The sequence below is a fragment of the Odontesthes bonariensis genome, chromosome 11, assembly GCF_027942865.1.
Source record: "Odontesthes bonariensis isolate fOdoBon6 chromosome 11, fOdoBon6.hap1, whole genome shotgun sequence".
NCBI lineage: Eukaryota > Metazoa > Chordata > Actinopteri > Atheriniformes > Atherinopsidae > Odontesthes > Odontesthes bonariensis.
The window spans coordinates 9378134-9396186 of record NC_134516.1 but is presented as its reverse complement, the minus strand read 5'-3'; the positions used below and the strand labels follow the sequence as shown (position 1 = coordinate 9396186).

General features: G+C 40.4%; 1 protein-coding gene across 1 annotated transcript; it reads left to right on the top strand.

Annotated features, from left to right (window-relative positions):
* The first annotated feature begins 2734 nt into the window (after positions 1–2734).
* Positions 2735–14527, top strand: LOC142391588 (NACHT, LRR and PYD domains-containing protein 1b allele 2-like). Its single transcript, XM_075477442.1, has 9 exons — positions 2735–2773; positions 6176–6235; positions 7180–7235; positions 8129–8343; positions 8595–8863; positions 9179–9295; positions 9391–9533; positions 10950–10981; positions 13160–14527. The coding sequence occupies exons 2-9, from the start codon at positions 6218–6220 to the stop codon at positions 13186–13188; spliced, it is 879 nt and encodes a 292-aa protein (XP_075333557.1). The 5' UTR covers positions 2735–2773; positions 6176–6217; the 3' UTR covers positions 13189–14527.
* The last annotated feature ends 3526 nt before the right edge of the window (positions 14528–18053 follow it).

Here is an 18053-nt window from a genome sequence, read left to right as displayed (position 1 = left end):
CTCCGCATCGAGAGGAGTCAGATGAGGTGGCTCGGGCATCTGGTGAGAATGCCTCCTGGACGCCTCCCCGGTGAGGTGTTCCGGGCCCGTCCCACTGGGAGGAGGCCCCGGGGAAGACCCAGGACACGTTGGAGAGACTATGTCTCTCGGCTGGCCTGGGAACGCCTCGGGGTCCCCCCAGAAGAGCTGGAGGAAGTGGCCGGGGACAGGGACGTCTGGGTCTCTTTGCTCAAGCTGCTGCCCCCGCGACCCGACCCCCGGACCAGCCGAAGATAATGGATGGATGGATGGATGGACAAAGAATCCCGAAGGCAGGTTAGTATCAACAACAAACAAAAACTTAATTAGTAACAACATAATAACGCAGCACATTACGGTGAAAGTGTAATAGGATATAAGAATAAAAAGAAAAAAAATAAAGAAATGTGCAGTGAGCTCATGTAACACCACTGTCATAAAAACTAATCTGTGTGTGAACCCTGCATATGTACAGCCGTCCACATGGATTTGTTGTCATGCTGAAGAGGCCATGAAGATGTTAAGCGACCATAAAGCAAAATGGTGTGGTCCCAGATAGCAAGCTGACATTGAAATGATATTGTTTTTCCATCTGAATCATCAGAATGGTTGACATTGAAATCTTGATGCAAAATAAATGTTGAATCAATATTGGCAAACTGATGAAAACCCGACACAACATAATGTTGACCGCAGTGATATTGAAACAACATTGATACATAGTTATCCTTAGTATGATTGATGCATCATTGATATTTGGTTTCCCGGGTGATAATAGTAATGTTGAAAAGTCATGGATTTATAGTTGACCGGGAAAGATGATTGAAAAGTCATGGATTTATAGTTGACCGGGAAAGATGATTGAAAAGTCATGGATTTATAGTTGACCGGGAAAGATGATTGAAAAGTCATGGATTTATAGTTGACCGGGAAAGATGATTGAAAAGTCATGGATTTATAGTTGACCGGGAGACCATCATGTGGTAGACCGGCGGTACTGCACCCCATCCCATTCATTTCGGAATCAATTTCAGGTAAGAAAGCACTTTGATTTAATCTTTTGAATGCTGAACTGCACTACACAGTTAAATGTATAGTTTACATGGTGCATAGGCTAGATACTGTCATAGCATTCTGTTATAAATCAAGCAGAATTCCTCCGATCAACAACACTGCAAGTTGTCAAAAGCAAGTTAACTGCAGGCTTCATAAACACCCTGACGAAATCGTCAGTTAGCTAGCAATGCTTTATTCACCGGTTTATTTCCCAGCAAGGGGTGTTACAGTATATCTGCATATCCTTGCCCTACCTTTAGCTAGGATCAGCGATCGAAGAGGCAAGGTGTCTAATAAAACGATTGAATAGGCTACACTACTATCAGAAGATTGACTTGAATTCAACATTGTCTGGATGAATAAGTTAGCATGCGCTAGCAACACGTCAGCTTGCGTGATGCCTGGATAGTGGCTGTCACTATCTTCTCGTCGTTTTTTTTTTAATTAGTGGTTTATTGATTCAGAATTAAATTGCTGTTTACTGACATTGTGATTTACTTTTTCTCTTTTTTCAGATCATTAATCCACATCGTCAAGTAAGTTCTCAGTTTAATAAGCTTCGTCTTAAAATATGGATAGGATATTCTATGTTTGAGAGGGAAAGATAGCTACCACACACACACACACATAGTGTTTCTGTCACAGGCAGAAATCTACTATGCTAAACTGAAATGTATTTTTTGCTTGTTTTTTATTTTATTTTAGATGCCCTGACTCAACGACTGAGTACTGCAAATACATGAATTCGCACAAGCTGTGCAGAAGTGGCTGCGCTACGCTCCAGACCGGGCAGGGGGATCTGGACGACGGCCACTGCAGGAGATAGCCTCGCGCATTAAAAGAAAAAAAAAGAAAAATGCAATAAAAACGATGTTTGATTTAAAAAAAAAAAAATGCATGGGGTGTTATTTATGCTAGGCGATATAGCCTACAGGCTTAGTCTGCTATAGTTTCTATATTTTGCTCATAGCCCATCCTGGCTGTAGATAGCAGGATTAATAATAATAATAATAATAATAAATTGGTTTTATATAGCGCCTTTCATGGTACTCAAGGTCGCTTTACAAGATATTAATGTTAATAGTCTAATAATAATGTTTTTATATATTAATTTAGACCTTTTTAGATTAAACCTGTGGTATAGGCATAAATACCATTGAAGTTTCGTTGATGATTTCAACATTGTTTCAATATCCATTGTAATCGAAATATCATTGAAATCTTGTTGATCTCTAGGTATGATTTCAACGTTGTTTCAATGATAATAGAGGGTGCAAAATGATGTTGAATCAACGTCAGAGTTCGACGTTGATTCAATGACTTTATCGTTGACAGCGGGATGTTGATTTAACATCGTTTCAATGACTATTTGCTATCTGGGGTGTCTGTAATAATAGTTAGTTGAATACAACTGCTGACTTGGAGAGTTTCTGGTCTTATATGAATAAATAGCCTATATACTGTGGAAACCGAAGCCTTGAGAGATATTTGCTTATATTTCTGATCAGTTTATATGCTGATTAAATGCTTTCCTTTTATTCATCAGGCAAAAATCATCCTGTAAAATGAGCTTTTATTGTGAAACTCGCCCTCCCTTATTTCCTGCCTCCGTCATAGGTGGAGCTGTAACTCATTCCAGGAAGCAGCTTATCTCAGTCTGTGGAGAGAAGAGTCGTCTGGCTTCAGCACTGATCAAACTGTGAGTCTGAACTTTGTCTTCTGTAACTTTCCTGTTTGTTTCTGCTCTGTAATGTTTGGGAAACGTGCTCACTTCTTCTGAGTTTGACGAGAAATCTACATGATTATCAGCTGATAATCTGATAAAAAGTAAAAAACAAAGTCATGTTTTACCTGTTGAGCGATAACTGTTGTCTCCACTGTTAAGGGGATACGCCACCCCCAGGCCAAATTAAGTGTGTCCCCGCATTCCCGAGACATAAATAAGTGCGTGGGAGCGTTTTCCTGGCGACCCAGGCATTGTCCGAGTCTCACAGCACTGACCACTGCTTGGTTGCGCGTAATACATACATGCCAGCGTCGCCAATCGAAATATTTCGCCCAACGTGAATTATTTTACTTGATTTACCTTCTAATTACTGTGTGAGTGGTGTACTTTCACATCGAGTGCAAATGACTGTGTAAATCATCGATTTACACAGTCATTTGGCTGCTTCACTTTGGTTTGTTTGAGGAAGTCGGGGGGGGGGGGGGGGGGGGGGGGGGGATTCCCAATAACGTAGCGGGGAGTGTGCTTCGGCTGTGTTTTCCGCACCGGAAACTAGTTCCCAAAACCGACATGAGCAAACCAAGCCTTGCGTGTTGATTTACACAGTCATTTGCACTCGATGTGAAAGTACACCACTCACACAGTAATTAGAAGGTAAATCAAGTAAATTAATTCACGTTGGGCGAAATATTTCGAGTGGCGACGCTGGCGACGCTAGCATGTATGTATTACGCGCAACCAAGCAGTGGTCAGTGCTGTGAGATTCGGACAATGCCTGGGTCGCCAGGAAAACGCTCCCACACACTCATTTATGTCTCGGGAATGCGGGGACACACTTAATTTGGCCTGGGGGTGGCGTATCCCTTTAAAATCAGACGCTGCTGTTTCCTGTTACGCCTCAATATAAACGGACAATAATACAGATTTCTACAGAGACTAACACATGTAAAAGGATCGTCTTCATTTACTTCTGCAGCATCTACTGACCTGTTCTCCCCCAAACCTCCTGCAGATCAGTTCCACACTTTACCCTCCTTGTATTTGGGCTTTTATTTAAAATGTGACCTGTAGAGCCATAAAACACCTTCTCATTGTCTCTGGTTAAAATGTTCAGACGGGTTGATTACAGAGAACAGTTAGTGGCCCAGGAAGGCAGCTCAAATCCCTTTAACAAGCTCCAGACTGAGCAGCAAAAAAGGTTCAAAGGACCAACTCTGAAGTTGTCTCTGGAGATAAGAAATAAAAATGTATTTTTTCTCGCTTCCTCTTCCGTCAAAAACAATGAATTTTTACATGAGAAACGTGAATGTGTCAGCAGAAGATATAGAAGCCAGTTTAGGCTGAAACTGTGGAACAGCCTGAGTGCTCTAAAGCTCGTTACAGCCGACTTTTTAAGATTTGGAGCTTCGATGAATTCTTTTTATCTCCTGAAATCATCACAGAACTATGATAGATTTCCAGATATTTTTTCATCCAGTGTTTGAGTGTGCAGGATATCAAATTCACCGCACTGCATCAGTGTCTTATAAACTGAGAATACCTGCATTAAAACTGTTTTCATGGAACATTTCAGAGCGTGGATGACAACCCGTTGACCTTTACCTTTGGTTTCAATGAATTTAGACAGAATCACGACTCCTGAGCTCTGCCTCTGCTTTAATGATGTTAAATGATGATTAACTGATGAATTCACACATCCAGGTTCAATAATCCTGGGTTGCCTTGGGCCTAAAAAAAAATATTTTTTTGGTTCTGGTTTCCGACCGACCCTGTCAATTTACGTGCGACCCAAATTATTTTATGAGCTTGGGGAAGAAAAAAAAAAAGAACACAAATACATTTTTTTATGCAAACTATAATTACGTTTTTGTACAGCACCTCTTCATCCTGTACAAGGATGAGCGCATGCTCTCGTGAAAACGACACGTGAGATCTGCATGCAGACTGGATCGGTAGCGCGTGTTATATGGTTGCGGGAGAAAGATGGATGTATGCGAGGTCTCCATTGTTTCTCCATGCAATAGCGTGACAAACACAATTGTAAGATTGGGTAGGAAATCTTTCGAAAATGTCCTTGAAGAAGTCAAGCAGTGCACTTGTTCATTTGTGTTCAGTTGATTTCTCCTACTTGTCGAGAATTGCTACTTTGTGGTTTTGCGCATGCGCCGAGCCGATTTTCTAAGTTTCGTTTTCACGCCCATAATGTTTTGCAAAAAATAAGATATTTTTCATATCATATATCATACTATCATTATCATATATATATATATATAGGCTACATAATATATAAAAAAATATTTCAATTGTTTTGTGTTAGGCAGAATAGTAGAAGCAGGCAGTAATGTTGGACAACAGGGCCATGAGTCGCAGAACACCAGAGGGACACTTTAACTAAACTATTACATTTATTTATGAAATATTGCTTGAGATGTCTTCAATGCCAATGGTCCAGGTTGTATCGACTACATATTTTGTTCATATAAAAATGTGTGTGTGTGTAACATGCTGGGAGTATCCATTGCTGCTGTAATAAAAAATAAATGAAAAAAATCTACCTATCACTCGCTGCCACTGGAAAAAAAAAAAAAATAATTCCCTACAGACATCAACTGACAACCAACAGGAACCAAACTTTTTTTTTTTTTTTTAGGCCTTATCAAGTTGACAACCAGTGTGGTAGTTTGACTCCATTGTTCAGGTTAATTCATCCCCTTGATATGCTTCTTCGTTCAGGCCCCGGTGGTCTTGCTTATATCAGTGTAAATCTCAAGAACAACTTCTGAGTTCATTTCTAACCTTTGAAGGAAGCAGAAATAAAAAGCATCCTTAGTTTTTCCTTTTAATCTCTTCAGCTCAGAGTTTTTCTTGCACTATGAAATGTCTCGAACAGCCTTATTTGAGTCTTTAATGCAGGAAAAGTCAGTTCCATCGATAAAGAGTTGTGAGGACACGGGGCCTTCTTTAGATAGTTGATCTAAAGAAGCTTGTGTTGAGCAGAGCATTTATATAATGCCAAATTTGTCGGTTACGTGGTGTAAAGTTATGTTTATACATTCATTTCTTATGGAGAAATTTTTGATTGAAAAGTTTAACCAGTAACAGTGAGCAATTAAAATCACAACAGAATACAAAGTGTTTCACACAGTTTGTTTATTCAATTTGGGGATAATAAACCAAAAATGATTGATTAGTGTTTAAATCCTCATTTATGTTCATATTCTTTACTGATTTCACCTTTTTTTCTGTGGCGTCTCCCCATAAAGACCAGTATGCAGATGCTAAAATGTCAGATTTATTTTCCCAAATGTACCGATAAAATCAACCTGTGCAAGCTTTGACATTTCCATAATATTTTTTTTTGTCTTCTCCTCTCAGGTGTCACTGACATCAAAACATTCAAGTCTGATTTGCCTGAGGATGACAGAACTGATGGAGGTGAGAGACAAAATACTCTATTTCTTTGTTCCATACAGATTTATGGGCTGTAACACTCAGCATGTGTTTTTTATATATATATATATATATATAGATATATATACCCATCTATATTTACTAAAACTGGGAGCTTCTGTAACCTTTGTGTACAGTAACGTAAAAAAAATTGTTGTCAGACATAAAGCCAATATTCTCCAAGTTATCCAAGTCTTGGTAATCCTGAGAGCTTCAATAAGGGCAACGAGAAGCCTTTCTGATGAGAGGTAAAATGTCTCCAAGAACCAAGAAAAATAAATCTTTGGGTTAGGCACTGTCAAAAATTTCTAAAATTCATAAAAATATTCTAACAACTGGTCATTTTGAGCCTTCAGTGAGATTCATTATCCCATTCAGAGCATGCAGGGTGGCTGCACAGTGGTGTGGTGGTCAGCACCGTCGCCTCACAGAAAGAGGGTTCCAGCTTCAGCTCCCACCTGGTTCTTTCTGTGTGGAGTTTGCATGTTCTCCCCGTGCATGCGTGTGTTCTCTCTGGGTACTCTGGCTTCCTCCCACCGTCCAAAAACATGCATGTCAGGTTAATTGGTGTCTCTAAATTGTCCTTAGGAGTGTGTGTGAGCGTGTGTGTGGTTGTTTGTCTCGTTTGTCTCTGTGAGGCCCTGTGACGGACTGGCGGCCTGTCCGCGGTGTATCCTGCCTATTGCCCAGTGATCGCTGGGATAGGCTTGTCATGATAGCCTCATCCATCATTTATTTACAGTCTGTGCACTGAGCAGTTTTATCTTGTCTGGCTGCATCAAGCTTACACCTCACATTAAATGCTACTTTAAACTGTATAATGTTTGAACTGTAGATCATGCTTTGGATAGATTTGGACTGCAATTTAATATTTTTTGTAAAGGTAGGTTATTTAACATAACCTGACTAATATTGTTCCTGAATTGCAGCTTCCATCCAGCTTTACACCTGAAATGGAGACTGAACGTTCAAAAATCTCATACAGGTAATTTCATTCTGTTGTTTTTAGTAGTTTTCTTTGTAACTGGTTCGCTCATGAATGTCTTCACAGTAAGATTCTCCTCAACTCTGTTTCACATCTTTGCTGCATTTTAACAGTATTAAGTCACATTTTAAGTAGAATATTGTGGGATTGGGTGCTCCTATGACATATCTGTGTGGCATATCTGGAGCTGATCGAGATTCAGCCACTGCTGTTTCCGTAGCCTTAGACTTTTGTCCTCTCCAATTTTGTGCATTGTTCAGAACTTCGTTTATCCCACACAGAGAGGGAAGACCGGAACTGAAGAAGTGTTTTCATAGAGAAAGGGTTAGAATTTGCACTCATACCTTCAGAGTCACACACAGTGTGGGAGATTTTGTTTCACATGCAGTTCTATGCCTTGTGTCTGTAAACAGATGTTCTCAAAATTTCTCAACTGCTTGTGTAATTTAGAATGAAATTTTGTGTTTTTTTACAAATGCAATATTTTTCTTTAAATTTACAAATTGTTTTTATATATGCAGAGATTTCCCTGGCAGATATATTTCAGATAATGACAAAGCTTGATTTACAACAAGATATTGTGGAATAATTTGATTTGTTTTTTGGTTGACTCAATTTGAACCCATTAAATTCACTCTTCTGTTTGGGGGGCTACCAGGAGCTGGTTCACTTGTTAGCAGTGATTAATAAGTTATTCATATTCGACAAAAAACATTTGGTGAAAGTAGTTCATTATAGTAACTAATAATAATTGATCATTAATTATGGGGCACCACTGACTGACTGACTGACAGACTTAAGCCATCAGGCCCACCCTCCTTGCCTCTCTAAACCGTTTCTGATTTTCAAACATTCATCATTTTGAAATCACCAAGCCCTTCCATGTCTTACAGGTTCAGGTGTCCTGGTCCAGGTGTTTTCCAGTGTACTCTGACCAGAATGGTGTTTGCTATGACTCAGAAGACAGAGCTGCTGTACAGGACTGTCCTGTGGCCCGACAGTCTCCTAGAGTCAGCTGGCAAAACCCCCGCAGGGCTGCTGTTCAACATCACGTGTTCTGAGGGTGCAGTCCGTCAGCTCCACCTCCCACACTGTGAAACAAAAAATGGTGAGTACCGTCCTGTCCTCAATACTTCACAAAGTTGCAAAGATTTGTTTAAAAGTTTGTCATTCATTCACTAAAGTGCCAGAAAACATGGCATTGTAAAGGAGTTTGAAGCATAGCATTAAATCCACATGAGACCAATAAATGATTAGAAAACAGAAAATTAAAAAATTTGTAGGCAAAGGATAGAGGTAGGCTTGTTGATAGCACAAAAATGGAAGGGACAGAAGTTCAACAGCTCTGTGTTTTCACAGCCTTGCGCTCCGATGGCCTGCTGACTGTTGCACACATCAGTGATTCTGATGGAATGACCATCCTGAAGCCACTGAAGATTACAGACACTCATGTAGTTGTGAACGTCCCCCACCTATCCTCCTTTGGCCTCCTCTGGGATTCTCTCCTCAGATTTCCGAAAATCCCTGAGCCAGTAAACGGCCAAATCCTGCTGTTCCTCAGAACTCCAGTTAGAGAGCCTCGAACACTGGATGTGTTGGTGCTGCAGGACAACATCCCTGTGTCAGAGGTAAAGCTGAAAGATGTGTATTACACCTGACCAAACCGGAATGCCTCTGCTCAGTCATTCTTTCATTATGTTGTCAGCTCTGAATTGAAGTTTATAGTTTATAGCTGTTTATAGCTCGAAACTGTCAGTGCGATTCTCATTGCTAATTCTTTTTTATTCATTGTTAATATCAGAGCGCTGCTGTTGTGTCTTTTTAATAACTAATTAGTATTATTTATCCCAGGTCTCTGTTCAGTTTCTTAACCTTTTTTCAGAGAATAAATATTTCTGCCCTCATAATTGCTTCTGTTACATAAAAATGTCCTGCTGCTGAAGGCTGCTGCTCAGCATAAACATTCTGAGCAAATCCAGATCCCCGCTGACTGTCTCCTCACCCATGGTCAAAGTTACAGTGTCCACTGTGAACCCGAAGCCTTGATAATACAGCCTGAGGTGAGCCGAGTCACAGCACACAACTGTGTTAATAGTAGAGTCACAGTTTAGATGCAATAATGACGAAATAATGACGTGTTTCTGTTTGTTTTCAGAGTATGCAGTTTCACGTTAAGACAGGGCCAAATTACCATCCAACATTTGAGGTTTTCCTGACTGTGATCCCAAAGAAAGTGACTTTGATGGTCCAAGATAAAAACGGGATGGAAGTTTGGAAACGTAGTTTTTTTTCCAACAGGTAAAAAGCTTCACTCTCATGCTGATGCAGGGATATTTTGAAAGTATTAAATCCCATTTAGTTCCATTTTCCAGTCAGAGTACAATCAATGTGTTTCAGTTTGAAAATGTGTTTATTTGCCCCCTTTCTCCCTGTGAAGCTGCCTGAGACTGTATCACCTCGTTTTTTTTTTTTTTTTTTATCACATCACCGCAACTGCAAAGCTGAATGTGAGGAGGTTTAAACCTAACAAAGAGATAAAGATGACCCAATAAAACAGTTCTTTGAACTACTTTTGCCCACAGTTTCTGTGGTTCCTACACAAAAAAGGAGAACTGCCTCAAATAGTTTAAAGACTTATGGAAATGTTCCCACAGTCTGAAAACTCATAGTGTCTTTATTTACTGAGGAAAATCAGGAGAGCTACCTCCCCCAGAATCTGGTCTGCCTCTTTTTGCCTCATGCAAGCCTTGTACAACAATTACAGCAAAGCTCACAATAAGATGCTCAACTTTCTCATTGCATCTAGTCATTTAACTGATGCGACGCAACCGTCTGCGACAGTGGCGTGTTACTTTAGCGCCACATTCAACAACAAAACAAAACAAAACCCGTGAAAAGTAAGGAGAGAAGAAAAAAACACCTCCTGTTTTTGTCTAATATAAACACAGAAAGGAAGTGTGAGAGTTCTCTGCAGAGCCCAACAGCTAATGTTCAGTCCATAAAGAATAAGCTCAATGTGGCATGTGGCTTAAATATCTACATCCGGAGCTGCTCTGTTGGGGTATTTTGCAAGTTATATCTGTTATATATTATAGTTATATATAGTTATATGTTCAACTACTTCAACAACTTCAAAGTCAGTCAAGGACATAAAGACAAACAACAGGAACCAGATGAAGGACAACTTGTAGCCTTCTGATCCCAGATAAATGTGGAGAAGATTATGTCATGAATCATATATCATTACCCACAGAAACATGAACTTTTTCAAAAGCCATCTTTTGAGTGGCTGCACAGGGGGGGCACATTTTTGAGGCTACACTGACAACTCTGGTCAACCCTGGTCTAGGTTTAATGCCAAAGGCTTAGCGCTCTGAAATCGGATTTGGGAGCAGCAGATTTGAAGTTTGATTAACAGTAGGAGCACTGGAACAGCCCAATAAACTACAGGTATAAAACCATAGTAAAATTAATGATATTTGTTGTATTTTAAGCGGAAACGTCTAGCAGACACATTCTATAGGACTATAGCCTAACTACAAACAACTAAACCACACCTGCAATGTGGGATTAGTGGATAATTAAACACAGCAACAGTAAAAGTGCTTTGACACGTGACTTTCATTTCAAGACTTGTGGGATCTTTTTTTTTTTTAAAGGTTTTTCAATTATTGACCAGTATTTATTCTGTTTTGTTCTGTTTTTTTTTTACAGGTTGGGATGTTTCAGTGAGGGTCCCAGCACAGGTGAGGTGGTCTCAGTTCAGACACAGTGTTGTTGTTTTTTTTTAATTGTTTTTTTGGGGCTTTTTATGCCTTTAATGGACAGGACAGTTCAAGAGAGACAGGAAGCAGGGGGCAGAGAGAGGGGGAAAGACATGCAGCAAAGGGCCGTCCGATGCGGGACTCGAACCGGGGCCAGCTGCAGCGAGGACTGTAGAATCTGTATATTGCTCTATAGTGCTCAACCCACTACGCCACGGACCACCCCAGACCCAGTGTTTTTTAATAGAAAACAAATTTACTAAGCCAGGCAAATAAGTGTACTGTAGGTAAAGTAAATAAGAGAAGTTTGTGAACCATAAGAACACTGCCTGAAACTCCCCTGGATGGCATAAAGTCCAGGGTGAATGGTTTTAAGCATCAAAATGTGGAAAACAGCAGTCCAGAGGCATCAAATGAAGAATTAAAATAGTCAAAATCTTTGAACACACCCAAAATCCCCTTCCCAGCCTCACCATAACTCTTATCCTAACTGTCCCAAGTTGCACAAGCATTTCCCAGTTATTTTCCAAATGTTTGTATTTTGTAAATATATATTTCTATCAATCTTGCAAAAGCACATCTCTGTTATATACAGTATTTTATTATTATAGCACAAGTATATTATTCACATCTTTAAAAGAAACTGTCAAAAATGTTAAGATGCACATAGAACAGTAGTGTTGGACACCTCGTCTTTTATTGTTCCATTCAAATGCAGTGTTGAACGTTGGCCAGCAGATATCGCCGTGTTTAATTGTATGAAATGCTTCAAAACACTGAACCATTTCTACACAACTGCTTCATACTGATTCAGTGGTTCAGACAGCTTTGATTTCCCATCACTAACTTAAAGTACAAAAGACTAAATAAATAAAACAACCAGACAAGAGAAAAAAAAACTGGGCAGTGAAGATACCAGGAAGTGAAAGAAGAAATAATCATACTGTTAGACAGGAAACTAAAGGACAGGAAAGGCATGGATCATGATACTGGAGCACACTGGAGCTGCGATACTCCAGTGCACAACACATCGTTTTGTTTTATGGTCGCTTGACATTTTTATGGCCTCTTTGTGGCCCCTTCAGTACGGCAACGTGACAACAAACTCATGCGTATGGCCGTACATGTGCAGGGCTCACATTTCACATTAGTTTTTAATGACAGTGCTGTTATATCCCACACCTGTAGGGGGAGCTGAAGAGCAAAAAAGGCTAAATTCTCAGTGTGACTTTAATATTGCTCTATGAACAACGACAGCTCATAGGACAGCTGTAGCCCACCTTCCAACCGCGCAGTGGTTGTGTGATTTATTTATTTTTTTCTTGTAAAGAGTAGATGTCATAGTTTTCTTTCACTTGAAGGTTCCAGCTTGTCTTATGTCTGTCTGGGAACTGGTTGGGAGACGTGTACCTTTTGGGTCATCTGTGCATGCATGTGTGATCAGTGTGTGGATAACAGTGATTTTTCTTCAAAGCCACTCCTCAAAACAAGCATCCCTGTTTTTATCTGCTACGGTCTTATTTGTATGGTGTGGAGACTGATGCATGCACAGTCTGTGGTTGCAAATCTCTGGGGAGCATGCAGTCAGCTGTAGGGGGAACTGGTGGACCCTCATAGGGTGCAGGTGATGGAATTTCCATCCCCCAAGTGGACACAGAAACCATGAATTGCTTTTAGACGTCCTTTCTTTAATTAAAAGTAAGGTCTCCCTGTCCTCTCCATCGTACGCGCTCTCTGTTCCCTCCAGCGCCTCATCTTTACAGCAGCTATCACAGCTGCATCAAGCAAAAGTTCCTTTCAAACCTTAAACATTAGGCTGCCCGATTACTTCTATCTGCCATTGACGACCTGCCAGCTGTTGGGTTTTGGTTCTAGATTTATATAAAGAATGGTGACAGTGCTGTACTGTGGTATCCAGACTTGAACAGTGTTTCTTTACTCTACAAATTGACATTTCATAAATCACACAGATTGTTTTTATTTTTAAAATTACACAGGAGCAAAAGGATTTCTACCTGAAACATGAACACTTGAACATCTACTTTTTGGTGGCATGTGCAGAAAACTCTCAAACAGACTTGTGGCAAGATGTACGCCAGCCATTTAAAACCTTTTCTTTAGACTGACATTAGTCTCTGATTTTAATTTTTTTTTTACCAGGAAACCAAGATGAAGAAGGAACTCCTTAAAATCCTGAGCGCTTTGAGAGACGATGACTTTGACAAATTCGTTTGGTATCTACCAGATGAATCTTGGAACAACATCCCAGCCATCGCAAAGTCAGATCTGTCGAATGTGGAAAGACAGGATGTGGTCTCTCTGATGCTGCAACGTTTTGGTTTAACTGGAGCTGTGCAGGTGATGGAGAGCATTTTAGGGGACATGGAGGAAAATAGTCTCGTTGCTGAGTTGAGAAAACTGAGCACCGGAAAAGAGGATCAACCGTGAGAGAGAAGTGGTGACATCAGTTGGACGTTTTGGAGCGTTGAACGGGGATAGTGAACTTCCTGCCACTCATCTGTCTCAGACACAATGTCCTGAAAATTCAGGAAAAAGTTGTAAATTCTCAAAAGTTTGGAAAAAGTGTTTGCCTCGCATTAATCCGGCAAATAACAAGGATGAAACATTAGCAAGCACGCTTTATACAATACATTCATAGATAACCATACACAAACACACATATATGTACATATCCATAGTCATTTGCTGAAAACTCTGTTTTTAGGTAGTGAGGTCCTTTTAAATCCAGGTTAAAAACATTTCTCTTTCGGTGTGCTTATGGTTGAGTTTATATCTTTCTTTTTCCCCTCTTCTTTGATTGCTTTTAACTGTGTTTTTAATTTTTCTCTTTAAATTGCTGCTTTATGCTGTTCTTTTAAATGCCTTGTCTTTATGTAAAGCACATTGAGTTGCCTGTGGTATGAAATGCGCTATATAAATAAAGATGCCTTGCCTTGTAACGGAGAAGCTGACCCTCACTGACTATTCATGTTTTTGAGTCCTCAGAGCTCATTTACCTTGCAAGGATCAGCCTTACCTTATCAAAATGTTCCATGAGTTATACAATTGTAATCGGGTTGCACAGATGTATCGATCTAACCTCTGTGTCGGCCGATGTTTAGCTTGTTGCCCGTAATCGTCAAAAAGGAAAACATAAGCCAAAAGCTGTTACCCAATTTTATGTGATGTTGCATTGACCATGACTAATTCCATAGCAGACTATTTATTTTTAACACTTTGTTGGGTCAATCACGTACTGAAATGTCATTGAGTAGGTAATGATTTAACAGGCTAAAAGGGCTTTTTAATTATTATTCTTATTATTTTCAACATTGGCATCAAAATCCCCTCACAATTTCAACATCAACGTGCATCTGAAATTTGTCGTCGACGTTCAGTTTAAGCAGATAATCTATCGTTTGTTTGTATACTGAGAGTAAGAGGACTTTTTTTTAATATTTCGCTTGAACTTTTTCAATAATCATTTGCTTATGTTTATTTCTTTGTGTATAAACATGTTCAACTTTTTGTACTTGTGGTGGTTTCTGTCATTAAAACTGATATTTATGCAGAATTCATGTAATGAAATGAATATATTCACATATTCTACATATTAAAAGTCATTCTGTTTGTCACCTGTAACACAGCCCATAATGTGAAGTGTGTTAAGGTGAAACTGATAGCCTATATTATTAAAGGAGCTCACTCTAGTACTAGAGCTACTGAGGCATTTGACGTCGGATGGCTGGTTGACGCGCTGCCTGTCCTGGCTTGCTACTCTCGTACCGTGTTTAAATGAATTTCCTCGCCGCCTTTGAAGTTGCCACCAGTGGATTTATTCTCTGATAAGTTTAACAAACAAACAAACAGCGGCATGACGAGCGCCTCGCGCCACAGCGGTCAAAAACCGTTTGCCCTTCCGGGTCAAAACACCTGTCAAACAAGAGTGCATGAGACTCCTGCACCTGAGACCCCCTGGTGACAGCACAGCGACACCACACACATACAGAGTACATTACACCCTTGACTCAGGACACCAACAACACATTTAGCTCCTACATATATGATACATATTCTCATAACTTACCTTGTAGTTTTACTTCTTGCTTCTGAAGAGGGCAGACGTCTCTGCTTCCTCCTGCTGCTTACAGCTTTATTCGCTTTTAAATCCTTCTACTTCTTTCCACAAGTCTTGGATATAAATTTTATTCTTTTAATTGTATATTTGTAAACGGTATTAGCCCTCCTGTTTACAAAGAGAATCGGACAGAACAATGTCTCCTAACCCTGCAGTATCAGTGAGCTGCACACAGTGTGAGCTACTCTTTGCGAAGGTAGCACAGCTCGAGAAGAGCATTGAAACGCTGCAAGACATTCGTAACGACGAGGAATTTATTGACTCTATTATAGCTCCTGTGCAGGCTGTGGAGCCTTCATGTGCCAAAGGACTAACTCAGATATTTCTACACGGGATCACAGCTGATGTGGAATCTCACACTGCAGCCCTGGCTGACACACTTCCCTGGATCTGTCCAAATGACACTGGAATATCTGGTGAAGCTTCCAAACCGGACGGTCCAACTGACATCTCCCACTGGAACAGTGTTGGTGCCAAACCCAAATCATCAACCCCAGCCAGGATCTGGTCTCATGTTGTCCGTCGCAGAGGTAAATCCAACACGAAAGCTAAACCTCCAGCACTCACTCCGCCACCTGAAGTTCTATTGCAAATAGATACGATACGTTGACTCAAAATAGAGTGTGTGATGATGAATGTAACCCAAACATGAATGAAAACAAGGGAAATGGCCCCAAACCTCAGCCAAGGGCTAACCAGATCATCAGGAGAAGCACAAATCCCACAACCAAGGTGAGGACTACAGAAGCGATCGACACCTCCACACAAAAAGGAATAGACACCATTCTAATCGGGGACTCTATAACACAGCATGTCAGAAAATATAACTTTTTCTGATACATCAGTCAGGGAACTGATAGATATTTTGCCGACCATTCTGTCTACTCATCCAGATGGCACGAGGATCATTGTCCACACAGGGTCTTTTGATATTCTGAGAAGGAAGACTGGCTCTGAGATCCTGAAGAAGGATTTTTCTCTGCTGTTGGAGAGACTGTGTCACTATGGAGCACACCGGGTCTCCATTTCTGGCCCCATTCCTACTGTGGGTAAAGGAATTGAACTTTTCAGCAGACTTCTTGGCCTGAACACATGGTTGTCAAATGCATGCATCACCCATGGGATTAAGTTTATTGATAACTTTAATATCTTTTGGAACTGTAAGGAGCGTTTCAGAGCTGATGGCGTGCATCCCAATCGAACTGGATGCAGATTACTTGGTGCACATTTACGTCATGCTGTTGGGACGGCAAACCCAAACATGACTGTACAGATTAGACAGAAGGACACAGCAGCGAGGCAAACAACCCCCAGCCCTCCCCCCTCACCAGACCCTTTACTCCACATCACCCAAGGTCTCAAAAGGATGTCTCTATCCCAGCCAGGACTCCAGCGACCACCATCTACCAAGAAACGCAGGGCACCCCCTCCTCCTCCTCTTACATCATCTGTCCTGGCAGAGCAGGACACGAGGGGATGTGCAGGGTGTTCAAGGAGCAGCACAACACCCAGAGTTCAAAACAAAGATACCATGCCATGATGCGTTCAGGGTCCCTGCTATAGAAGTCCGACTTCTGACAGCTGTTCTGAGAACAAGCTGGGGCCCAATAGGATTCCTGTATTAGTTAGTAAAAGAAGGAATCGAAAACAGTCAACTTCCTGGGTGAATCTATCTAATCTGTTAACGGTACCACGTACAACTCAGAATACATCAGATACCGGTGTAAACTCCACAAAGCTAGCCTTACTTAATATTAGATCTCTGTCCAATAAGTCACTGTTAGTTAATGACTTCATAATTTCACACAATTTAGATTTTCTTTTTCTGACAGAAACATGGTTAACAGAGAGCACAAGTGCTACTGTTCTTAATGAAGCAGCCCCCCCAAACTTTAGTTTTATGGATAAATGCCGAAATGGTAAGAAAGGTGGGGGGGGGCGGCCTTATTTAAAGATACATTCCAGTGTAAAGAGATCTCATTTGGTGATTTCACTTCTTTTGAATATCTGAGTTTTATTTTAAAGGGTGTTCCTAAAATCCTGTTCTTAATCATTTACAGATCTCCAGGATACTGTGCAAGTTTTATTGATGATTTTTCTGAATTATTGTCTGTTATTTCAACTGATTTTAACCATTTTATCTTGACCGGGGATTTTAACATTCACATGGATAATATGACGGATGGTACTGCCAAAGAATTTTCTTCTGTGCTGGACATGTTTGGTTTGTGGCAGCATATAACAGAACCTACCCACCTTCGAGGTCACATTCTGGACCTGGTCATTTCTAAAGGTGTTGATATTTCTTCTGTTGTGGTTATTGATTTGGCCTTGTCTGACCATTTTTGTATTTTATTTGATTTACATATTACTCAGACAACTCAAACAACCAGCTTCTCAGTTAAGAAGAGGTACATCAATGAGAAAACAAGTGCTCAGTTTAGGGAGGCCATAGCTATGTTACCAACAATGAGCGCAGAGTCGGTTGAAGGACTGCTGGATAATTTTAACTTGAAAATTTTTAATGTGATGGAAGCTGTTGCACCGATAAGAATCACGAGCACCTTGATCAAACAGAAAACCCCATGGAGAAACACCAGTACGGTTAAAAACCTGAAAAAAGAATGCAGGAAAGCTGGACGTAAATGGAGGAAAACAAAGCTTCAGATTCACTATGAGCTGTACAAAGAAAGCCTGCGTAGTTATAACAATGAGCTGTGCAAGGCCAGACAGCTGCATTTATCTGAAATCATTTATAAGAATGTCAACAATTCTCGAACTCTGTTTGCTATGGTTGAAAAACTCACAAATCCTCCTAAACAGTCAAACCCAGACCTCCTCTCCACTGAGAAATGCAACGAATTTGCCAACTTTTTTAGCCAAAAAATCAAAACTATTAGAAAAAACAATCACACA